At 34.5% G+C, this 25394-nt stretch overlaps 5 protein-coding genes across 6 annotated transcripts; 3 read left to right on the top strand and 2 right to left on the bottom strand.

Annotated features, from left to right (window-relative positions):
• Nucleotides 1-166: 166 nt before the first annotated feature.
• Nucleotides 167-1603, bottom strand: LOC110417706 (Cox19 family protein (CHCH motif)). 2 transcript variants are annotated; one of them, XM_021430172.1, is made up of 3 exons: nucleotides 1339-1603; nucleotides 752-779; nucleotides 167-636 (listed from the first exon to the last, which is right to left on the bottom strand). In XM_021430172.1, the coding sequence occupies exons 1-3, from the start codon at nucleotides 1422-1424 to the stop codon at nucleotides 505-507; spliced, it is 246 nt and encodes an 81-aa protein (XP_021285847.1). In that variant the 5' UTR covers nucleotides 1425-1603; the 3' UTR covers nucleotides 167-504. The 2 variants fall into 2 exon arrangements, with proteins under 2 accessions (XP_021285847.1, XP_021285848.1); XM_021430173.2 differs by lacking the exon at nucleotides 752-779 and having other exon boundaries at nucleotides 1339-1497.
• Nucleotides 1604-1637: 34 nt separating this feature from the next.
• LOC110417705 (etoposide-induced protein) lies at nucleotides 1638-5345 on the top strand. The gene is made up of 12 exons (XM_021430171.2): nucleotides 1638-1841; nucleotides 1988-2053; nucleotides 2187-2337; nucleotides 3089-3141; nucleotides 3502-3636; nucleotides 3725-3788; nucleotides 3993-4078; nucleotides 4165-4247; nucleotides 4408-4484; nucleotides 4590-4705; nucleotides 4909-5029; nucleotides 5179-5345. The coding sequence occupies exons 1-11, from the start codon at nucleotides 1720-1722 to the stop codon at nucleotides 4973-4975; spliced, it is 1020 nt and encodes a 339-aa protein (XP_021285846.1). The 5' UTR covers nucleotides 1638-1719; the 3' UTR covers nucleotides 4976-5029; nucleotides 5179-5345.
• Nucleotides 5346-7858: 2513 nt separating this feature from the next.
• Nucleotides 7859-10791, bottom strand: TCP8 (TCP family transcription factor). Its single transcript, XM_021430167.2, is given in 6 exon segments — nucleotides 7859-8259; nucleotides 8388-9116; nucleotides 9119-9214; nucleotides 9217-9864; nucleotides 9867-10040; nucleotides 10043-10791. Coding segments are annotated over 5 exon segments (1650 nt in total). The 5' UTR covers nucleotides 10077-10791; the 3' UTR covers nucleotides 7859-8259; nucleotides 8388-8418.
• Nucleotides 10792-18491: 7700 nt separating this feature from the next.
• Nucleotides 18492-20351, top strand: LOC110418367 (Protein kinase superfamily protein). Its single transcript, XM_021431066.2, is given in 3 exon segments — nucleotides 18492-19554; nucleotides 19557-19598; nucleotides 19601-20351. Coding segments are annotated over 3 exon segments (1254 nt in total). The 5' UTR covers nucleotides 18492-18599; the 3' UTR covers nucleotides 19858-20351.
• A 1234-nt stretch (nucleotides 20352-21585) lies between these two features.
• On the top strand, nucleotides 21586-25091 carry YY1 (zinc finger (C2H2 type) family protein). Its single transcript, XM_021430540.2, has 6 exons — nucleotides 21586-21865; nucleotides 22152-22210; nucleotides 22768-22967; nucleotides 23275-23364; nucleotides 24020-24163; nucleotides 24272-25091. Exons 1-6 carry the CDS (start codon nucleotides 21780-21782, stop codon nucleotides 24806-24808), a joined length of 1116 nt encoding a protein of 371 aa, XP_021286215.1. The 5' UTR covers nucleotides 21586-21779; the 3' UTR covers nucleotides 24809-25091.
• The last annotated feature ends 303 nt before the right edge of the window (nucleotides 25092-25394 follow it).

Genomic DNA, 25394 nt, shown 5'->3' on the forward strand with positions numbered 1-25394 from the left:
AGTTGAAACGCGTACAATTGACATTCTCTCTCTCTCTCTCTCTCTTTCACTAGGCTTTATTATGAGAATTAATTTAGCAAAACTTAGAATGATTTCGGTTTAGTAGATTGCACGAAAAATTCGAGATAAGAGAATCATACATTTTCCTAGAATATAAGAAGGAATATTACTCTCAATGAAGTAACTACCATTTGCAAAAAAGAAGACTGGACAAATCAAATACATGCATAATCTCTTTTGAAAGAGATTTAAGGCATCTATTACACAATTGTTAGGCGAAGCTATCGCTTGAATATCAAGGCTCATTGCAAATACAGCGTGACAGGATGTTGATGTTGATCAGTTTGTGAAAGTGAAGTGCCCCCTCCGGAACTTCAAATCTATTGTAGTCAATAGAGAATACCAATTTCCAAAGTAACAGAAAAAGTCCTATGAACTATGACAATTGAGTTTATGCCAGTTGCGTTAACAAAAGTCAAGTAAACAGACAAATCGAATAGGCATTCAGTGTGAGCGGAGGTCCATCAATGTCACTTGGCTATTTGCTTTAAGAGAGCAGACACAGAAGCACAATGGGTGGAGTCGTAATTGCATTTCTCGCAGCAAGATTGAAGCAGTTCGATCACCTTTCGGCACCTACATCATTTGAAAAGAAAGCTAAAATCAGGATTGACAGAAAGTGAAATTATGGGTTCCCATCATAACACACATGCCAGGTTTTACAAACAAACTGATCCCGAGAGAAAATTACCCTTTGCTTCAGAACTTGATTCCAAGATCTATACAGGTGATAGAGAAAAGGTGTAAATAAGCTTACAAGCTGGAAAACATGTATTAGGAAACAACACGGTTTAATAAAAGGAACCAACAGCTGCAGCACGACCAGGGGAAGAAATTCAAAATCAAAACAGATAGAAGATTGAAACACAATCGAAAGCATAATGGGTCAAAGGAAGGTGAGGGCCAGGGCATATATTTTTTTTTTCAAATTAGTGTAGCTCTGGTAACATTCTTCGCAGCATGCTTCAGAAGAAGACAGCCGCAAACAGAAATGAAACTTAAAAGAGTTTTCTTGTTCGCAAATGGGATCCCAAGCATCCATTTTTGAAAACAATTTTGCAGCAGCAAAGATCAAATGATACGATCGTAGATTATTCTTAATGAATTAATCAACAAAAGTTTCAAGTTCCTTCATCAAGCATGAAAATTCAAATAAGAAAAAGAAAAAGGGGAGATGTTGCAAACTGAATCATACCCAATATTTAATCATCTTCTAAATTTCTTGAGAAATTCACAGGATGGAAAAAGAAAAGAAAACGAAAAGAACCCATTCTTTACCTTTGGGGAAGGAAATTGTTCTTGGAAAGACAAGCTTGGATATCGCAAGCCTCTTTCTTGCAAGGCTCTTTGCTTGGCTTCGCCATACCTCTGTTTCTTTGTTCACGTAAGCTGAAGAATTTTGTAGAGAAGCGGCAGCTAAGCCGGTTTAATGATGACTTCGAATTCGATTGCTCCACTTAAACCCAACTTCTAAAACTGCCAGGTAAGCCCACACGTGGACCAATGAGATTTAAGGCTTTTGGCTTTTAAAAATAAAGAATAAAGTTAGCTTATTTATTTATCAAAGCTCTCAAAAGTCTTCAGCCTTGTCTGTCTGTCAAAATTCTCGGAGAGAGGTTGAAAGCGTTCTCTTTCTCTTTCCGCTTATTATTCTAAAAAATGGAAGATAGAAAGCTGTTAATAAAAATTACGAGAACGACATTAAAACAAGCATCGTTTTTATGGGCGGATGGTTTTAGAGAAGCTTGTTGTCTTCACAGAGTTATTGTTCTTTGCCGCAGGTTGCTTCTCTCCTCAATTGCTTTTCCTTTCACGCTTTGTTTTTCCTCTCGCTTTTATTTACTTTTTCTGTTAGTTCGAAATTTGGGTTATTGTTTATTCAAGCTTTTGAAGATCTTTAAATTTATTTAAATGGTTTCTTTGGTAGGTCGAGACGGCTCTTAATTAGAACCGGACAGTGTTTTCTTTTAAATGGTTTCATTTTCTTAGGAAGGTAATTCTTTTTCTTTTTCAATGCTTTATCAGAGAAATTGTGTTTTTCTATTTTCTGCAGAATATCTAATTGGTTGATGAATGGCATAGTTGAATTTATATAAAGTATTTTCAACTCATGTTTTTTTTGTCAGTTTGTTTGTCCTAAACTCTGTTGTTATCCCAATACTACGATGGATATTGCCTGATCAACGCTCGCAGATCAGTTATGGAGGAACGTCTGCATTTGATGGTGTCTTAAATTTTTATTCCCTCTTACGTGGGTTACTCGTACAACTATTTTATGTAAGTGGTTACCATTGATATAATTTAAACTGTTCCCATTTGATGGCTTTGAATTAGTTTTCCCATTAGTTTTAGTATCTATAAGTTTTCTTTTAGGTCAGACATCTTCCAATGTGAATTTCAGTTTTCATTTTGCTATGGTTCTGTGTAAAGGAGGTTCTTTTACAGCCCTTTAGCATTCAGATAAACTGTTTGGTTTAATGGAATTGCGGTTGATTTGTGTTTGAGGCAAATCCAAGTGAGTCACCACTCCCCTCCTGCAAATCTTCCTACCTTTGCAATTTATTCAGTCATTCTGATCAATCTGTCCTTTTGCATGATAACATTCTATAATCATGATCATAGTCTGCAACCAGAGGATTGTCATGGATAGTTTCACCTAGCCTGCTGTTGCTATTTCCTTATCCCCACCGCTAACCTTGGTTCTGGAACCACTTGCTCCGATTCATTGCTACAACCAGCATAATCATGACAGCCCAATTCCCACAACTCACAATTATACCATTGACGACATTGCCCTTTCTCCATGTGCTGCTGCAGCTGCTGTTAATCTTGTGCCCAATATAGACTCTAATTTTTATTCCCATCATGGCTGAGGCGATAACTTTTCTTGCAGCTGCACACATATGATATGTTGAAAGGGTTTTTAGAAATGAGACAATATTTCTTTTTTCTTGTGGATTTTTGCCTTGTTACGAAAAGTTAACTTTTGCAAACCGGATACCTTACCTTGTTTAATTATCATCTGCAGGTATTTTGGTTCTATCCCTTGTACGTCTTCAGCTTTATTCTGAGCAATCTCTGGTACTTTTCTAATTCTGTCCTATTTTGATTTCTTTCTCCCTTGTGACATTTTAACCTGATTACTACAGCTATTGGTTAAAACTATTTTGGTTAAATCTCTTTCTCTTTAGAAGTTCATCATCCATATTCCTGCAACATATGACCTTTTTATGTCCTATAATTAACTGTCAGATCCATGAGGACTTTCTTAGCCTGTAATTTTTTAATAATCAGTTGAAAATTAAACTGAATGGTGAAGTTTCCAATTTATTATGTGTTTATATTATTCAAGCATCTTATTTGAATTTTTTTGTCTATTCTTTCAACTTTTTAGTTATGTTCTGATCAATCTCAGTTGAACTAAACAACGTCTTGATCCAGGTACAATGACATTGCTAAGCATGGTTTCGCTGCAATGGGAAGATCTGGACCTTCTGTGGTGGAATCCTCAAAACAGAATGATGCATTGAACTCAGACAGCAAAATGCATGCAGCAAAGCCTGCTGGCCTTGGATGGTACTAATGACTGGGCAATTTTCTTAAGCAAACAATTATACCTTGCATAGATGTGTAAGTCTGCTTTTTATTCTATGTTTTCCTGCAGGATCATGATTGAAATAGGGGAGCAGGTATATTCGGTGCTTCTTTTGAGTTTCTTTTTCTTAGAGGTAAAATTCTTTTCTCGGCATGGTATTTTTTTTTTTTAACTTGTTAAGTAGGTAATGATGAGTTCTTGCTGCCCATTACGTTCTGTTTATAGAAGCATTTGCTAACAACTAGTATGTTTCTGATTTCTTTTACCCTTTTCCTCTGTATGAAGTTGTCTAGGCATTTGGGATGACAGACTTACATCCTTCCAAATTTATGTGTAGGTTTATGCCACAGGATTTATACCCTATGTTGGAAAGGCACTCAATTTTCTACTTCTTTCTTGGATGTATGCCTATTACTGTTTCGAGTATGTGGTAAAACAAGTATTTGCTGTTTAACATTTTGCACTTAGTATAATCTAGATAATAGCTAAATAACTTTTGAACTTCTTAGGTACAAGTGGAACTTTTCTGAATGGGGTCTGGAGAAAAGGCTAGACTTCTTTGAAACTAATTGGGCATTCTTTGCTGGTTTTGGTAATTACTTTTCACTTTCATTGATATCTGCTTGTAAAATGTGATCTTTTCTGTAATTTACCTCTTTGCTGTTATGGAAGTGAAAATAACCCGAGTAGGGAACTCTTTGTTGAAATGGACAATTATATCATTTTCAATATCACTGATGTTTTATTATCAGGAAGCCCTTGTGTTCTGGCAATTTTCTTTTTCTCACCTCTTGTGAGCTATGGTGTTATGGCCATACTCTTTCCTCTGGTATGTCTTGACCCCTGCCCCTCGTATAGTTTTTCTTTTAGTGATTATAAAATTTAATGTTTTCTTTCCTGAAAATTTGATGGTTTTAACATGCATGTCTTTCAGTTTGTTCTTACTGCAACAGGCACAGAGGCAGAGCAAGTTATTTCCACTCAAAAAGGAAAATGGACTGGTGCAAAACTGGGGAGGGTTCCAGTATTTTATGCAGTCGACCATTTACTGTAAGCTGCCGGCTTTGATTAGCCTTATTTTTGGCTCTTTGTTTCACCATAGAATTTATTTACAAATGAAATGAATTTCCGCTTTCTCCTGAACATGGAAAGTACCATCATAGTTTAAAATGGAGAATTTTCTTTTTTATTTAAATTTTTTTGATATAATCATGGGAGCCTGACACACTGCTTGTCTCGACTGATATTTATAGGAGGCGGGTCTTGTCCCTCTTCCCATTGGAATCTCAAAAACAAGCACTAGACAACAAGTCACTTTAACAAATTCTGGCTTATGCTCTCACAAATTCTTGATAGAGAGTCCATTTCTGCAAGGTAGACAGAAAAGCTTTTGGACCTTTCATCTCTTTTGGGCTGTTCTTGCATGTACTGAACCTTTCATTGGAGCAAAAAGATTGCTTTCATTGTTACCATCACCTAATTATGGTGTGTCTCTTAATCTTGTTACTCATCTAATGAAACAGGTATGAATATTTTGACTGGCAGTTGCCCTGCTTTTCTTCACAACACTGCAATGGCTGAGCATCATATCATTTTTGTTGTATCTTTGTGTACATATAAGTATGTAAAAATGTGTATTCTGCCTTTCTAAGATTATCAAAAGTGTGTACAGTATTTGGTTTATAATAAACACTGAATTCTTCAATGTCTTTTACGGGCTTATATTTTATGCAGCGATAGTGTATATAAGATGAGTTATTATTTATTTTTAAAAAAATTAACTTGATAGGATATAATGGTTAACACTAATTTGTAAGTTATTATTCACTTTAATTCATTGGATTTTATGATTTTATCTCATTAAAAACGTTTCATGATTTGAAGATGATGTAAACACTTAAATATATAATTATACTTTAAAATGTAATGAGTTCGCATTTGACATCATCACATTCGAGATAGAATTAAAACAACTTACATACATAGAATGTTTATAATAGTAAGTTTTTTTAAAAAAAATTATTTATTTAATGATATAATTTATATTAATTTATAAAATATTATCTAATTTAATTTGTCAAATCTCACAATTTTATTGAACAAAAATTATTTCACAATTTAAACATGATGTTAATACTTAAATATCAAATCTATACAGTCAATGGAAGATTAACGACTCTCCTACGTCTCATTTGAGTTAGAAATGAAACAAATTATTTATTTTTCTTTCTTCCAATGGGAGAGACAAAAGTAAAGCAACATGAACAGGCCACGCCACGCGCTCTGAGCTCTGCTAACCCCCACCATCGTCTTTTGTCTTTCTCCTACCAAAACCTCACTTGCTGAACTAATGATTGGTACACGTGTAAGACATGAAGACCAAGAATTTCAATGCAAATGGGAAAACAAACAAAACAATCCCGACCGTCCATCCATCCCATTGTCCCCCAGCTCCTTTCCCAAAACCGAAACTCTCGGCCCCGCACAATTAATTTTTTGGGTTTAAATAATTTTGAAAATTATTTAATTAGTACTAATTTAAACTTCACGTTGCGAAATTTACGGCATAATAGAACACCGGGCGGGAAAGATTAGTCAGCTGAATTTCTTGAATATGCTTTTATCAGTACAAGGGCCTTTTTAAAAAAAATTAAAATTAAAAGGGAAAGAATATGCTTAGTACAATTTTAGTACTTTTTTTTATTAACGTGTATAAAAAGTTGAAATTTGTCTGCCGTAAAGCGGGATTAGCGCATTAATGAACTAGATTGACTTCAAATATTATTAAATTTTAAATATTAAAATTATCAAAATAATTGAATAAATCGTCTGTCTTAAATGATTGATATGGAAATTGAAGAAAATCGATCTGAAAAATGGTCACATTGTAAATAGGTAATCTAAATTTGGGTTATTAGATTTTTAAAAAGGTGGCTCTTTATAAACACAAAAAATGAATGGGCAAAATTCAAGGGAATATAATTATAGTAACTTCAAAGATCATCTTTATTGATACCTCACATGTGAAAATTTCCAAGCATTATATATATGTTCAATTGAAATTAAATAGTCATGAAATTCATGATTATTTTTAAACTTTAATGATTATTAGTAGGGACATTCACATGGTTGTCAGGGGCACATTAATTTGCTGAGCTGAATGTAGCAATAAAGGCACAAAAATTCAGATTTAATGGTAACAATACATATAATTTAGAGAATTTTTTTAATATTATTTTAGTTATGAAAAACAAAGCAAAATAAAGATGATGTGGAGAAAATGATTAAGCAATGAAAACGAGAAAGCCATCTGCAAGAACTGTGCAAGTCAAAACAAAAGTGATTCTTCTCGGTGTGCAAGCAAAACCTGAAAAACAAATGTAGGGAAAGAACGTGGGAGAGTGGGTTTTTGGAATTCGACAAGCACTCAGGTGGATCAAAGCCATTGCGACCCAAACATCCTTCAGTTCCATGGCTTTCCACATTTAGATACATTATATAGTTCATTAGACATTGATTAATGATAGTGGCATTAAAACAAGAACATTCTCATTTTGTTTCCAGGTTTTCTTGAATCTGCATAAGATGTTTGAAGCACTTTGGTGCATTGGCAAGCAACATCCAAGAAGAATAAGCTTTATTTTTCCTGGAAATCAGGGAGACCACACCTGGAGAAAGTGGGGGCTGCTTACTTTAAAAAGACAATGAAGCATGCCAGCAGGGCAGAAAATGTATTGATGAGGGAGGGAAAGCAAAGGCATAAATATGCTTTCAGCGTGTAATAATAACATTATATTGAGTACCCTTTTTTTTATATTAGTATAAGCAAGTTGGAAAGATCACTAAGCTTGAATAAAAAAGAAAGGCAAAGATGTTGGAAGGTAAAACCCAAACTGACATGCTTTCTGGATCTCTTTGAAACTTGAGAAGGAAAGGGGGAAGCAGACTCTTTGTGAAATAGTTTAATCTTCTCTTCCCCAAGAAAAAGTTTTTCTTCTCTCTCTCTCTGTCTCCATTGCTTTGAGAGAGTACTTTTTGAAGGAATAGCAATATAAACATCAAGCAGGCTATCCACCCTCATTTAATAGAAATGATAAGCTAATGCCTTTCTGTTCATTTCTGCATTTTGCCAATGTGAAAGAGATAGATTCTTTGAAGAAAGGTAGGAAAGGAACAAGAAAACAAATCATGTCAAACTAATAATTATAGCAAAAATAGTTGAGTTTTTTTTTTTCCCTCAATTCCCTTCGCTTGTTTTTTTGTTTTCCAAATTCCTCATACAAACAAAGCAAATAATAGTAATAGACACTGTAATCAAACACAAACAAATATCCTCCTATACAAGCAACTCTCTCTCTCTCTCTCATATTCCTGTTCCCTATCAGGTCCCCCTTCGGACCACAACTGAAATTACAAACTCTCAAACTTCTCCAAATCGATCGACTCTAGCTAAGAAAAATTGGGAAAAAAATTTAAAATCAAATGGACAAACAAAGCTACCAAATGGGACCTAATCAGAACCTTTTCTTTTATCTCCCCAGATGACAAATCCACTAACAAAGTTTCATGCACTCAGCTCATCACAAACTTCCTGTTGTCCACATCTGCACAAACAAACCCAGCAATCTCTAGTTTCCTGCTTCCTATATAATCGAATGTATTTTCATAAAGAAGAAAAACAAAATTCAAAAGGCATTAATCTGTCAAATATGTGAATTAAAAGCCTACTAACCAACTCTTGTACATTTAATTCTCGGAATCCATCATTGAGAATTATTGGGGTCTTCATCTCCACTATCTGTACCTTGAGGCTGGTGTTGATGGTGTTCCAGTGGATTATTTTGCTCCGAATTAATGTTCGAACCACCTCTAGAATAGGCATTAAGAGCAGCCAACATGCCCAAATTAGACTCAGACATTCCTAAGCCAAGGTGCTGAGAAGGTTGTTGCTGCATTAACATCGAACCTAATTGCAAAGGACTCGGCCTACCACCTTGGAATTCAACACTACCCGGAAGATTAAATCTGGGCACAAAATGCAAGGGTGCTTGCAATGTATTCCCACTTGCTGGACCTGGTGTTCCGAAAGGCCACATCTGGGGCTCAGATGGACCAGCCCCGGATGCACCCGTGGCCACTGACGGGCCACCAGCACCAGCAGTCACGGGCAGCATCCAAAATGTACTGCCTGCTCCACTGCTAGGAGCCGGTGCCACTGCCCACATGGCAGTGGCAGGCAGAATATTGGATGGTCGAAGTAGGCCCGAAGATCCAGCATCTTGTTGTGGTTTAGGCAATTGGCTTAAACCGCTTTTAAAAGCCTTAATAGGGGATCCGTCTCCGCTTCCACCTCCGCCGCCACTACCACTTTCACCTTGTTGCTGATTATCATCCTTAAACAGGTCCTCTCTAAACCGTTTCCTGATATAATTCTCACTTGAATTTCCACTATCTCCACCGCAGCACCAGGTAAAGCTTCAGCTATTTGATCTGCTGTTAAAAGATGCTGCTGTTGTTGTTGTTGCTGTTGCTGCTGGTGATGGTGAAAACCCAACAAGCGCTATGAGCAAACCCTTCTTCATAAGGGTGATGATGATGATGAGAAGCCAAAGCTAAAGCACCATGGAACGAGTGAGGAGCAGATTTTGAAGGTGGAGCTGAAAGCGTGGATCCGCTACTTCTTAACGAAACATTAAGCGTTGAAAAATTGGCTGGTATAGTACCAGTTCCTGTGGCTGCTATTATTGCTGGTTCTGCTTGTTGTAAAAGCCATTCAATTGTTTCCCCATCAGATTGGTGACCTAATTCTCTTGTCAATTGAAAAACCCTAGCCGCACAAGTAGCTGGCATTCTGATTCTGCGGCCTCGACCATCGACTTTCGTGTGGCGGTCCTTTGTGGAGCGTTTCACTGGAGGGTTAGCTACGGTCGTCGTCGTCGTCGTTGTCGTCGATGAAAGTGGCAAGTTTGGCTGATTCTTCTTTGTGGAATCGACGTTGACAGAAGTAGATCTGGTGGCAATAGCGAGAGAGGCGTCAACGAGTTGAGGCGGGTTGGTTGTAGTGGTAGAAGCTGAAGAAGAAGAGGAGGAAGAAGAGGAGAGAGGCGGCGTTGTGGTTGTCGTAGTTGTTGAAGAAGCAGGATGAAGAAGCAGATGATGATGGTGGTGGGGGTGAGAGATGGAGCCCATATTAAAAGGGTTGCCTGCGCGGGACCAGAAGATCTGGTGCCATCAAAAGGAACCACAAGTTGAGGAGAAAGTGACTGTTTTTGATGTTGGAGGTGGTGGTGGTGGTGGTGATGATGAAGGTGGTGGTGGGAAGACTGATGGTGGGGTTCTGTAGAATTGTTGCTACTGTTGTTGTTGTTGCTGCTGTTGCTGTGTTGCTTTGCTTGTTGCTTTGCAAATCTGTAAGTTCCATTTGGTGGGGTAATTTTCCGGGTTTTACAAAGGGGTTTGGATTTTTATTTTTATACTAAAATGTTTTTGTTTTTTGGTTTCAAAGTCGATCCATCATCAACCTTATCTTTTCTCTTTGTTCTTCTTCTCTCTAAGACATCTTTGTTTTCTCAACAGAAAGAAAGAGAGGAGATAGATATAGAGAGAAAGAGAGTTAAATTTTTTTTGCGAAGTGGTCTGGACCTAAGTAGGACTAAGAGTTTGTGGGGTTCTTTTGCTTTCTGATTGACTGTTGTCTTCGCCTGAGCTGAGAGAGAGAGAAAGAGAGTTGCGCAGGCTAAGAGGCTGCTTTGGATAGAAGCAGGTGGGGGACCTAGTTGGAGATGGGGGGCGAAAAGTTAGCCAAAGTCCACTCGTGGGGTCTCGAAAAAGGAATGTTAAAAATCGGCCCTTTGTTTTACAACAAAAACATAGCCCCCCCCTCTTTAGCTCTTCAGACAGGCTATGTCCACTCCCATGAGTTTCACATTCAGGACTTCCGTCTCTAACGTCTTTCGGAATGTAAAACTCCCATTCTATCCTCATCTTTCATCAAACAAAGCCTGTGTACTTTGTGGACAACATTGTCTTTTGCGTTTTCCAATCAGTTGTTCTTTCAGACAGAAATTGATGTGCCCAGATCATTGTCTGAAAATAACTTCCAAACCTTTACTACTTCTATATAAATACTTCCTGTAACAAACAAAATCTCGTTTTCACCCCCCCCCCCCTCTCTCTCTCTCTCTCTGTTATTTTTTCCACTAACTGGTCAACTAATGCTGATCATGTGCAGCAGAGCCCTCTTTTTGCAGATCACCAGAAAAAATTGCAGGACACAAACCCCTTTTTAGATTTTGGGGTTTTTGAAATCCTGATGTTTGTTAATTTCCTTTGTTTCAATTAAGGTTTACAAATTACGAAGAGATTATGAGATTAGGGGATTAGGTTGTGGAAGAAGAAGAAACGAAAGGGAGAAATGGTGCTATGGTAAATAAGAGGGTGTTTGAGAGGGCAGGGCATGCAGATTTGCAGCTGGGCAGCGCAGGTAAGCATCAGATAAAGCATCTAATGCAGTAGGACAGCTCATCCCAACCCAACCCCACATTCTGTTTTTTTTTTTTCCCTAACTATTTATATATTTTATCTTTTTAATTTAGTAGCAGTATCTTTTTCTTTTGGATTGCCGTCCACATGGGCACCCTCTCTTTTGATACGGTGGCAACTTATTCTTGTCAAAAAGACCAAATTGCCTTCCAATGCTCTCCCTAAAGGTGAACATCAATCTATGTAATTCACTTCAATATCCTCATTTTCGATATTAATTTATTTGATTATTTTAAATGATTTTTTTATATCTAAAATTAGAATCGAATCAACTGAATAATTCATCATTTAGAGATAGATGGCGTATTTTCCTATTACTATATTTTGAAGATCATATAAAAACTAATCAAATCAACCGAATAATTCATCATTTAGAGATATATAGAGTATTTTTCTATTACTATCTCTGGAGTTTATATACAAAAATAATCGAATTAATTGAATAATTCATTTTTTAGAGACGAACGAAGTAATTTTCTTGCTATTATACTTTTTCAAGATCATACAAAGGAATTCATGATTTTAAAAATTAGGGCAAAATTTGGAGTTTGAGGGCAAAATGTTTTGTCTTTGGTAAAGTACAGTTTTGTCCACTCATGATTAGGCCAAGGGCGGCAAAATTTTAAAAGAAAACTTCTTTTTCGGAGGAGGAGGTGCCCAAATCATTCTAACTTTCCTTATATCTCAAACAAACAAAAAAGAAACTATTATAATCTCACAAACACTAATCAGCCAGCCAGTACCCACCTGGACCCACTTTTTTCTATCCTTTATAAAGTCCTATTTTGAACCGATAATCATCTAATCTACTCATACAAATCCATCCCACATCTTCATCCCTATCATCTTACAACAATTTTTAATTCAACAATATTAAAAAAAAGATGAATGAGACCCTTTTTTTGCTCCTCACCCCTCATTCTAAAGTTGTAAAAATTAACCCATGTTTAGTTAAATTCTTCCTCCTGAGGTATAAGATTTGGATTTCCATCAAGCTATCAATAGTAACATAAATAAGTACCAGAAACAACATCGGATAAAGGTGTCCGCTAATTGCAAAATATTTTAACTTTGAATTTTATTAAATTCAACCTTTAATACTCAAGTTAGATTATTAATATTCAAATTATAATCGGATTTAGATAATAGATATTTTATGACTATTACTGAATCTTATCTGAACTTGTGATGGGTAATGATTTTATTACTTAAATACTTTAATCTTATTTAATCGAATTAAATCATTGTGAATGAATGGGGATACTGATGTAAATCTGAATGAGAATTGTTACATTAAATTTACTGTAGTGCCTGCCAGGCAAGAACAGTGGTCACAGTGTGAATTACTGTTCATGCATCATACTCCTTGTTTGGTTCTCCATGTCTAGAGAAAGGGATTCTTGATAAAGACCTCCCCACCCTCCTTTTTATTTTATTTTATTTTTTGCCTTTTTTTGTTTACTTTTTCCTCTTCAACCTTTAAATTTTATTCCAACAAACCAAATTTAATTTTAAAAATTTACATCACATCCCAAAATGATGGTGGTGCCACAGTGCTGTCAGAAAATATTCAGCCCTTTGCCTCTTAATTACCTCTCTACTCTGTCAACCTAATTTTTTACCATGAGCCTCCTCCTCCCTCCTCCCTCCTCCCTCCATCACTGACATTTTCTCAAGGCTGATCCTCATTTCTTTCTGTTCCCATTAACTTTCCCCTTTCTGACCTTATACCAGCCCACTTAATTTACTCCTTTCCCTTCCTGACAAATGCTCCAAACTGTGAAAAAATTTTTAATTGGGTAAAAGGCTGCAACTTAAATGAACATTTGCCACCCCATGAATGTATAATAAAAGAAAAAGCTGCAAGGGTTTTTTCCCTGACTTTTTTTACAGTAAACTTAGCTCTCTGTCCCTCCCCTTGAATGAATGACTGTAAAAAGTAAACTTGTAGGATTAAAAAAACAAAAATAGCGTTGGGGACCGATGTTTGTATTTGGGTGCATTCGGTTTTTACCCCATCAGTAGAAAAATATTTTAATGCATCATTGTCACCATTGATAGCGCTTGTTGATGTACTTCAGCTAAACATGTGGATACATTTACGATCACACTGGACCAATTTGACCGGCTTCTCGAAAGAGATCAGTCCTATCCTAATCAGTACCACAATGATTTCATTTATTGAAAAAGGTTTTTTGTTTCTTTTTAATTTCTGAAACAATAATTTAAAATCTGGTGTTTCTCATTTCATTGTTATATATTAAATGCTAATGGTTTTAATCACATTTTGTGTAGAATAGTAACGAAGAAGATACCTTTAATTTTGAAACATCTCAATTTGACTTCAATTATAATTTAATTATTCATATCTTACTGAAATTTCATTTAAAATTAACAGTTAATATTCAAATCCGATTATTACTATTTATAAAAAAATTCAAATTCTAACCTAAACTAAAAAATTAATTTAAGATTAATTTGTGTTTTAGTATTAATAATTATTATTTTATGATCAAGTTTTAAGTAATGGATACTTTATGATTACTACCTTGATTCTACTCCAACTCATGACAAATAGTAATTTTACGGTCCAAACTTTATCCGAACCTGATTATGAAATATTTTAATCTTATTAATTAATGGGATTTAGTATCAAGTATCCATTATCGTTTCTAAGTTTGTGCTTCTTTAGCTAGTTAAACAATTTTCATTTTTCCCTATAAAAAATATATGAAAAGATGAGGTGATTGAAATTATTGCAATTCGTTGTGTTGTTGTACAACTACTTCATTCATAATTTCATATTACTCTATGATTTTGAGTGACCCAAAGGCTATAATTATACATTAGAGTTTTGGAATCAAATTAAGCAATTAAAGATGTGAAAGGCAGATAAATGGATTTTCTCATTTTGAATAGTGGTTTAAACAAATAAGCACATATCCCATATTTAGCCATGATCAACAATTGATGAGTATGCATTGGCCATTAGGGTTTTCCAATGTCACATTCGAATCTAATTTATTGGGCAAAGCTAGCCAAGATATTGAAGTTGACAATAACTAATTTCCCTTTCCTTTTTTTTTTTCATTTATTACCCAAACCATAGATACAGTATGTGCTCATTTAGCAACCTGTTGGTGGCACTTTAGCCCCCTTTTTTACATCCGAAAAATGGAAATATTGATTCTTATTAATGGAAAATATTGAATATTATTTGAAATATTGTAATCTTTTTTTTTTTGAGTATGGATATTTTATGAGTTGTATATTCATAATTAATGATGGGAACCGATGAGATAGACGGTGGAAAAAAAAAATAAAAAAAGCACCCTAACCAAAACTTTTTCTTTTTAGGGTTGGTGCACTTTAACACAATTTAAGACTAATAGAAACATGAATAATATTAAAGGTGAGTCTAGTGTGAGAGCCTTTAGTGAAAGTGCTCATATGTAGCTTGCTTGCAAATATAGATATAAATTAAATGATTACAAATTGTGTAAAATTAAATTCATCGTCTCATATCATTGAAATTTTGTAATATTTAATATTTGATTCAATGATACGTATATATATATTTCAAAATTTTCTTTTTCTGATCATATATATATATATCGTTTCGTTATATTTGAACTATTAATTTTATATTTACATAAAAAAATCAAAATTTACATAGTCTGATCACTTAGCATGCAAATAAATGCTATAATACAAAATCTTAGTCATTGCAACTTGTGTTTTCAGCTTTTCTAAAATGATGATCTGTGATTTTTTTTTTGCTCAATTATTATCTTGTGGATATCTTTTTTTAGATAAAATTTAAAAAATACTCTTAAATATACACAAATAAATTCATTTTGAATTTAGTATCTATTTTTATTAATGTTATTAAATAAAATTAATAACTTAATCTCGGTAGCTGTCAAAATAAAAATTATTTATAGTGAGGTAATTAAAAAAAAGAAAATGTAAGTGAAATTTAGTTAAAAAGTTATAAAAACTAGTAGTACTACTATATTGGATTATATATACCAGGGACAAAGTTAATTTTGAAAAATAAAAGGTGGGGTACTTTCATAGTTGAGGTAATGATTATACGGATTTAGCAACAAATTGACCGCACATGCAGGTCACGTGCGTTTTGACAGTCCCTCTGTCGCTGATTTGGTAAAGTTTTGTTTGTTTGTTTGTAAATGTTAGTCTTTTCACTGCTTCCGCAATTTTCACTTCGGGAAAATAAAAAAAATAAAAAAAAGAAAATAAAAAGGTGTTTGTTTCCCTTATCATTCACGGCGTGAACAGAGGGTCAATGACACGACGCTCTTTCGAAAGGGGCGCGTGACAGACACGGACGACAGGACCCCGTTTATGAAGGGGCAGCAAGGGCTCTGTCCCTGCGGTCTATGGTGGGTCCCAGTCCGACATGTTCCCTTATCCGGAAATCCAAACAATTCCACGTTGATTTGAAGGGAATTCCCACCCCTCCTTGCCCTTTTCGACTTCCCTCGTCATCGTAGCTAATTCAAACCTGTTTTATTTCGTGATGTTAATAGCTTAACGGAATGAATGCCGCTTGCCGATTCCCCGCCACCCCTCATTTTCGTCTTACTGTTCAGGGTTTGAAATATTTACAGACGAAAAGCATTAATTTAGGCAGCAACGACGTTTAATCAGTTCACTCATTTCCGTCGTTAATAATGAATTTGTTAGAAATAAATAACTTCATATTATTATAGGATGTTTTCCCTGTTTTTAAATATTTAAAATTTCTTTTTGTTTTTATAGGAATTAAAATTCAATTTTTTAATTTTCATATTTTTGTTTTTAAAATTTTAAATATATAACAGATATTTAATTTTTTAATAGTAAAAATAAATTTATAGCATAAAAAGTAAAAGTATTAGGAGTTTAAAAATTAATAAATAAACTTTATTTAAAACATTTCAAATGAAAAAAATGTGACGGATAGAGTATTATCTACGGTGATTTATGATCAAGTTAGAATGCTCATGACCTTTTCTGCATGTGCTGAAAATAGAAACAAAGTATAGATTTAGAGATGTGAGCGAATAGAATAGTCGTTTTTTCTAATATCCAATTTTAAATTCATTTAATTAAGAACTTACTCAAATTTTATTAAAATTCAAATAAAATATTAAAATACTATTTAAAATAGGATCCTAATAATATAGTACTATTCCTTAGTTACTCAAATAAGGTAAATACTAGATTAATTAACTCAAACAGTAACTTAAATAACTAAAAATCATATAAAAAATTTATTTTATATTTATTAATTTTCTAAAAACGAAATTGGTTAAAATGCTAAAATTTGGTTTGAAGGTAAAGAGGATAAAAGTTTGAATTTCACAAATTAAAAAATTTTAAAATAGTATATATATAAATAATTGTTGGAAAAAGGATCAAATTTAAACATAAATAGAATGCCTGAAATTTTAGAGAATGGTTTTCATTTGAATGTTGGTTCTGGGCTTAAAATTGTTAGGTCTTGAATCTTTATGCTTTGAACCAAGCCCTCAAAAATCTTACATTGCAATTGGCCATTAGTGGGCTGTGAAAGGCGGGCCTCCAGGTGCAATCGAGCTGGCAGGGAGAGGAAGTAGATGGGCTTCATCCCTACCATCAACATGCCAATTAGGGATGGTTAAGGGTAGTATGTATAAATGGGCATTTTTAACTTTATTTTTTATTATTGACATTCTTTTAACAAAATAAATCGATTCAAAATTTAATAGAATATTATTAATCAAATTCAGACGAGATATTCATATTAAATTTTATAATCGAGTTCAGATATAAATGTTTCTAAATTAAAAAATACGCTGTCCATAATCATATTTACAATTTAAAAAATTCCATTCATAGTTGTCAAAATTTGAGTTGCATATCCTTTCCATTCCTGTAGTTTAAAAAATTAGTTAATGGTCTTTAAACTTACAACGTTATAACAAAAATTCATTCCGTTCGTAGTTCCATTAACTTAATCATTAAACAATCAACGACATGTATGTGACAACTCACATGTTAATTTACATGTAAAAAATTATTATGTTGAAAATATATATTTAATTTCATTACATAACTCTTAATTAATTGATTTTGAGTTTTTGTCATAATATTAAAAAAAAATTTGACCTAATGACTGTTTTTTCAATTATAAACATAAAAATGGTATTTGACTCTAATTTTGAAAATCATGGATGTAATTTATTTTATATTTTCAATAACATTTCTTCCAAATGTTAAATGATATGCACGTCGAGATAATGGTAGATTCAAACTTAAGTTTTGTTTTATTTTATTTTAAAAAGAAAGAATTTGAAAATGATAAAAAGAATTTTAAATGATATCGTGAGTCCATATTACCATATATGTATATATCTTCTAGATTCCCTTCACTATCTAATAGTGATAATATTTTCCATTTGCTCGAAAGTCAATTGTTTCGGTTCATACGTTAAGGTTACCATACAAATTAATTAAGTTGATCCTATTTGTCTGCAAATAAATCAATTTTTTCAACTCCATCACGCTATCTTATTAATTCTTTTTTTTTATAAGAGCTAATTAATTGTTAGTTGAACATACAAACATCTTACGATAATAAGAATTATGCATCCTAAATATTGCTATGATAGATAAGTTTAGACTTTAGAGTTTAATATTAATATCTAATATATATTAGGGTATATTTTAGTTTCTACTTTTAGATCATCACACCTAAGCATGAAATGAGATAAGAATTAAATAGATATGATACTTAAAAAGGTTTTTGAAATATTTTAGATTAAATAGGTATCTATCATTAACGGGTTACTTAAAATAACATTTCTTATTTTTATATCAAATTACGTTGATAATATGTTGACATGCTATAATAAATGGTAATGTGATATGTCGATATGATCAAGTGGTAGTTTTACTATTTACTTTGACATTACAAAAGCATCACGTGAATATAAAAATTATATAGTTTATTTTGATAAAAGTTAATTATAAAGATCTATTTGATATAAAATAAAAATATATAAACTTTATTTGATCGTGATAAAAAAATAAAAATTTATTCTGATTTTTTTTAAATAACTTTAGACCTTTTTAATTCATTTTATCTTTAATTTAAGAAATGGATGATAATGTTAGCATCGTTATCTAGTGATTTAGATTAAAATGGAAAAGAAAAGGGAAGAGAGGGAGAGAGGAAAAAGAAAGGAGGGGAGAGGGACCCCAAAACCAGCTAATGGAGCAGCAACTCATCCCCTCCTCGTCAGAGCACTTATCTTTTAATTAGGATTGCGTTTTACTTTTTCTTCGACTTCTTCATTCCCTTCTTACCTTTTTTCTTCTCTCAATAATTCCTCCATTATAATTTTCCCTCTTCATGCCCCCAAAGCCCCTTTATTCTCTTCCTTCGACCGATCTGCTTTTTCTTTACATATTCGAGAATCAAACTTCGACCCCCAAGAAAACTATTTTCCCTCCAGGCAAACAGAACCGAACCCACATCCCTTTTGAGTATTCCCAACTAGAGAAGAAGAGATGTGAGGAGATGGACTGCAAGGAAATGGTGGAGTTTGATTATGAAGAAGTTGTGAAAGCGACCCAAGGTTTCTCTCGGTCGAGACTGATAGGGAAAGGCAGCCACGGAGCGGTCTACCAAGGCTTTCTTCAAGATAACAAGGTAGTAGCCGTGAAGAGATCGTCCATCAATGGCGTCGAGGCACGACTTGACAACTTGAAGAAGCTAGACAACGAAGTATCTGTATTGTCGTCTTTACGTGATAGTTCTCACATCATCAGCTTTCTCGGTGTCAGTCATGACTCGGCCAAGGACGACAAGCTTTTGGTGATGGAGTTGATGGCTAATGGTTCCTTGCATGATTTGTTGCATGTTGCAGCCACCCCACCCCGGTGGCCTAAACGTGTCGAGATCGCTATGCAAATCGCGAGGGCGGTCCAGTTCCTCCATGAAGGCAAGCCTTTGGTCATCCATAGAGATATTAAATCTGCAAATATTTTGTTTGATTCAAGTTGGACTGCAAAATTGGCTGATTTCGGACTGGCAGTCTTGCCAGATGACTCGCTGAGTCAGGAGACTCAACCAGCCGGTACCATTGGGTACTTGGACCCTTGTTACACCGCCCCTGACAAACTGAGCACTAAGAACGACGTTTTCAGTTTGGGGGTTGTTTTCCTAGAAATCATTAGCGGTAGAAAAGTCATGGATATCTCTAAAGCACCGGCTTCCATAGTTGAATGGGCAATTCCATTAGTAGAAAAGAAAAGACTAACGGGGATCTGTGACCCAAGGGTTCCATTTCCAACGTACATGGAAGCATGATAGGGAGCATATTGAGCGTGGCATCACGTTGTTTGTCAGAGACGAAGCCCGCCGACCTTCAATAGGAGAGATCGTCCTGGCCATGGAGACTTGTTCCATTGACCGAGTCAGAACTAATTATAGTACGGCTTGGACTAGCATCTTACAGAACTTGATTCTTATTACGAGGAGGCGGCGAAAATTGACGAGACAATGCAGAGCCGTCTGTGCAACAACCCAAGAAGGCGACGGTAGCAGCAATGTCTCGAGAGGGCAAATGTTGCTGAAGGAGATATTGGCAGATGTTACGTTGAAATGAGTTTGGGATTTGAGTTCGAGTAGGCAGCTGAGTCGAGTCCGAATATACATGGGGAGAGTGGCAGATGATGAGTCAAATCAACTCGAGTGGGTCAATGCTTTGGGTTTGCCCTTGGTGGATACATAATGCAGGTTTTAATCCAAAAACCATGCATTTCCAAACAGAAGATTCCCAAAAAGTTGGTGGGTAGAGAATATAACAAAGCTTTCTTTGATGCACTGTCATTCCCCTTTGATGTCCATACTTCACTTTCCTTTTTTCCCTTTTTTTTCTTTATTAATTTTTTATATACTTCTTTTTGGGGCATTGGCATTTTGAAATTTGCATCTTTTGATTTTTATATGGACAGTTTTTTAACATTTTTTATACCTAATTTCAACTTTTTCGCATAATATCATGTTATTTATTTCTCTCGATTATCACTCTGTGATTAAATTCCATTAAGTGGATTACCTTATCAATTTTATCTAATAAAATTATCAAGACATGTTCAATTCAAAAGTAATCTTATTTATCTACATGTAAGAGTGTTTTTATATTTTTATTGGATAAAATCGGTGGTGTATTAATCCTTACACAGACAAAATTTATACATCAATAAAAATGTTACATAGATCTAATACAAAAGTCTTTAAACTATTTAAAAAAATTTAAATAAGTCTTTATTTTAATAATTACCTTCAATCAAATCATTTTACTTTTTATTTTGAGTTAAATAATAGTTAATTAATTTTTATTAATTAAAATATCACTCTTTATTTTATGTCAAACGATGATGATATCAAAATGTTACTTATCATTTTAGGTCAAATGATGATAATGTAACATACTAATATGTCATAATAATGTCATAATGGATGATAATATGATATATTAATATATTATGATGATATAATCATGTGATATTTTTACTCTCTACGTTTTTTTTTTTTAAAAGCTGGTTATAAAATTTTTACTCTCTACGTTAATACCATATAAACATAAAAAATGATAAGTGATAATTGATCGATTGTTATTCATAAAAACTTATTTGGTACAAAATAAAAACATAAAACTTGATTAAATGTAATACAATAATAAAAATTTATTTAAAAATTTTAAAATAATTTATAAAATTTTTAAGTATTACTCTAAACTTATTTACACCCTTTGAAAAATATCTGTCGGTGAATAGTCACTCCAAAGGTTACAGATGCTATAGTAACAAACTAAAAAAAGGCATGAGAATCAATAAAGTGGGGCAAGGGACTTGAGATATGAACCTAATGTTCATTAAAATATGTTTAGCAGTGTCAGTGATTGATTTATTATATTCATAGAGTAAGATTACTTGATAGAGGAGATAAATCCTTTGGGTGCCTAAGGGTTTGTGAAATAGGGCCAAATGCCAAAAAGACTTGGTGTTTTGTTTTCTTTTGATTTATCTATTCATAAAGAGGTAATAATTTTATTCCATTTTTAATATCTCACTTTCAATTCTACCTACTCTTGTATAGTCAACTTACAAAAAGCAATTATATTTATTTTGGAAAAAAATTAAATAGATAAAAATCCATTTTGTTTTTATTGAGAGAAAAGGAAAAAAAAAAAGAGATATAGTTATGGGTTGGGCGAGAAGTGAGACCATTTTGACTTGAAATAGAAGAAATGGGCCATAGTGGAGGCTCAAAAGAAAAACCGGCAAGATTGGGCCCAAGGTGATCGGGTCCACTCCGGGTCAAGTTCAAGGAAGATGCAGCGACAGAGGCGGAGACTGACTGACTGGCTCGAAAGGACGAACCTTTTTCTTGTTGTCCCTCTTTCTTCATCTTTCTCTCATGGAATCTAAACCCTAACCCTAACTTCTTTTTTTTTGATTCATAATTTGTAAATTCTCGACTAATTTCCGTATACAACCATCGATTGTCGTAAAGGGCAAGTAGATGGAGATGCAGTTCCCTCACAATCTGTTCGAGAGACGCCCCATTCTCAAATCCAGGGCTCCCGCCGTTAAATGGTTCAAAGAATGGTAAATTTGATCTCTGCTTTCGTTTGTTTGTTACTTTCTCGAATCCATTCTTCCTTTGCCTTTCGGTACTGATTTTATAACGAATTGAGTGAACAATGAAATATTGATTTGAGAGTTTTTTTTTTAAGTATAGTGGGCGGAATTTATATTAAGTTCTGTCTTAGTAGAAAATTGGATATCGTAACCTAGATTTTGGTATTGTTTAGTGCTCAACTTCTTCATCGCATGACCTTGTGATGCTTTGTATTATAGACAATGTCGATGATCTGACCTAAATTTTGTTTAGGGTGCCTCAAGACGTTGTTGCAACGGGCGGAAAGTGCATGATTTTGAAGTGGGTAAACGGTGAGTGCTATGTTTCTTTCGATGGATAGTAATTCGTAATTACGGGTTGTGGCTTGACTTGTGTTTTGCATTGTAATGCTAAGACTATACATTGTCTATACATAGGCTTTAGATGCTGTATAAATTTAGAAAAGAAACAGGAAGATGATTTGGAAGGTCGTATCTTTATGGCTTATGAGGTTGTCTAGAGACAAACCGAGTTGTTGCTTTTTTACGACGTTGAAGTGTGCTTGTGAGGAATTATGTCCAATTTTTATCTGACAGTCTATTAGTTTGATAAAATACATCCATGTTCTTTTTTTTTTTTTCACAATGGCTTCCCTGGCCTTTTTTCTAGGACCCCTTCTCTGTGTTTTCATTGCATTGTAGGTTTGAAAGATACCATCTCATTTCTTTGTTCTTTGAATTCATTTTGACTAATAGATTTTGTGGATTGGTGTAAGGCCATCGAGGGTGGTGTGGAAGGATTATCTTGTAGGGGACTTTTGTTGTCATTTTCTTCTTTGTAGATTTGTCCTGCATAAGCCTAACCTTCCTCACCCTACTGTTTTGTTTAGAGAACACCTTGAAGGCATTGAAAGAGAAGGAGAAAGAGCCTGAAGCACCAGAGCCTGAACCTGAGCCTACCACAGAAGTTCTTTTCCTTTGCAGCTATGAAGGCTGTGGAAAGACTTTTATTGATGCTGGTGCTTTGAGAAAGCATTCTCACATTCATGGAGAGAGACAATATGTTTGTCACTGGGAGGGTTGTGGGAAGGTATCTTGTCTAAAACTTCCTACTTTTGATGCAAACAAGGAAACCTTCAGATTTGCTTTATGAGAAAATTTCTCTTAAGATTTACTGGAGCATAGTGAAGCAGTTCTGATATATCTTTGCTTGGGGTCTATGAACATGTCCAATTTTATTTGAAAGTGTTTCATTGGTGGTTGTTGATGTGGTCTACTTTTTTGCTGATAACTATAGTTTTACATTGGTGGTTGTTGATGTGGTCTACCTTTTTGCTGATGACTATGGTTTTGCATTGGTGATTGTTAATGTTCTATATTTTTTGTTGATACTGCAGAAATTTTTGGATAGTTCAAAACTGAAAAGACACTTTCTCATTCACACTGGAGAAAGAGATTTTATATGCCCACATGAAGGCTGTGGTAAGGTGATAAATCTATCAGATGTTGAATTTTTTTGTTATAGTTTACATGCTTATTCTATTACCCTGTTTTGGGTATATTCTCTTACAATTGTCGTAATAGATTTCTTCTTTCTTTGTTGTCTTAATTGATGTCTCTATGCCTGAATAATTTTTTCTAACATAATTGTGTGTGTGTGTGTGTTTGACTTCCTCCTTATTATACATTTGGGCTAGTTTTATTGGAGCCTCTATGCATTTTCGCTTAAACAGAAAATGAAAATTATTTTTGATCAATGATTTGATAATTTCTTTATATACCATAACCAAATTACTATTTGATTTCATTTTTTGAGGAAATTGCTGTTTGTATGACATGCCTAAATGGAGTTAGGAGCCTATATGTTCTCTAACAGTGTGAATATATGAACTGCTCGTATATAGCAGGACATATAGGGAATAGTGAAGCGTAATTTTAACAAGAAGAACTTGGTTAAATGCTAAGTGGAGCATTTGCGATTTTATAGGCATAGTTTTGCATTTTATCTGGTGCTTAGGTTTCCAGCAACTATTGTTTTTGCTTCGGAGGCTTCCATTAATTGTTTGTATGCGGATGGGCTTATATATCTTGTATGCTTGCCCTTAATATGTGTTCTGACTGATTTAAATATGAGAACTACAGGCATTCTCCTTGGATTTTAACCTGAGGTCACACATGAAAACACATTCGCAAGAAAACTACCATATCTGTCCGTACCCAGACTGTGGAAAGAGATATGCTCATGAGTACAAGCTAAAGAACCACATTGCATCCCACCATGAAAAGGTCAGTAACATTGCTGTCAAATCCTGTTTTTTAGAACATGACATATATGTCATTTTATTAACTGTGTGATATGGGATCTGATCTGAATTTTACCTTTGCATTTGATAGAGCACGACAGCAGATGTGCCTAAATATGCCACACCTACGGAGAAGATAACTAAAACACCTAAGCCTAGTGGGGGTGCCTATGGCTCTGCATCATCTGATCGCCCTTATGTATGCCCTTATGAAGGTTGTGAGAAGGCTTATATACATGAATACAAACTAAAACTCCATCTAAGGAGAGAGCATCCTGGTCATATGTCAGATGAGAATGTCGAGAATGCCACACCTAATGCTGACAATGAGATGGACGAAGCTAGTGATCAAGATGCTTATGCTGGAAAGCGAGTCAATGGCAAAAGTCAGAAACAACAAAGCAGGGCCAAGCCAAATGTGAAGATGCCCCCTGCCAAGATTGCACGGAAAAAAGGCTCGAGTCCTGTGACTTTGCCTGTACCCAAAAAGCAATGGCCAGTCAAAGAAGAAGTATACGAGGAAGAGGATAGTGAAGAAACTGAGGAAGACCGTGAGAATGTAGAGGATGGATGGACGTATGCGGATAACAATGAAGATGACGACGAAGAGACAGAATATGAAGACTAGAGCGCACATACATACTACTGAATAAGCGTGGTGCTGGTTATTTACCATCTCTTCCCCTGTTGGTCCCTTTCGGTTAATAGGGCATTGTATGTATCTGAATGCTTGATTATTGGGAAAGGGAACTATCTTCTTAGCTTTCATAGGACCGTTACGATGGATGCATAGCTTATGCCCTTTGTTCTGTTTGAGGGGTATGAGTTATTTATATATTCTTTTTTTTTTTCTTGATGATATATCCCCTTTATGCGTAATCAATCATCACAGCAATGAGCTGTTTTCTGTATTTTATGATCACTAACATTTATTCCCAAAACTTGAAAGAAACCGAGGACTCAATCCTACCCTACAACTTTTTCCTAGCTACATAAGGGAGTTCAATAAATGGTTTTTAATAAAAGAACAACTGCAATCAAAAGGCTTATTTCAGTTTCTCTTATACTCGAAAGACATGCAAAAAAAGCAATTGAAGAAAGGGTGATAAAGGGTGTCAAACGTTATTCATTTGTTTCCTTTTTTCTTTTTCATGGTGGTTGTGGCAGAAGGGGAAATGGGTTGGGCAATTGATACCCTCAAGACACGTCTTGGC

This window comes from Theobroma umbraticum, unplaced genomic scaffold, assembly GCF_002168275.2.
Source record: "Theobroma umbraticum cultivar Fairchild unplaced genomic scaffold, ASM216827v3 scaffold_50.0, whole genome shotgun sequence".
Lineage (NCBI taxonomy): Eukaryota > Viridiplantae > Streptophyta > Magnoliopsida > Malvales > Malvaceae > Theobroma > Theobroma umbraticum.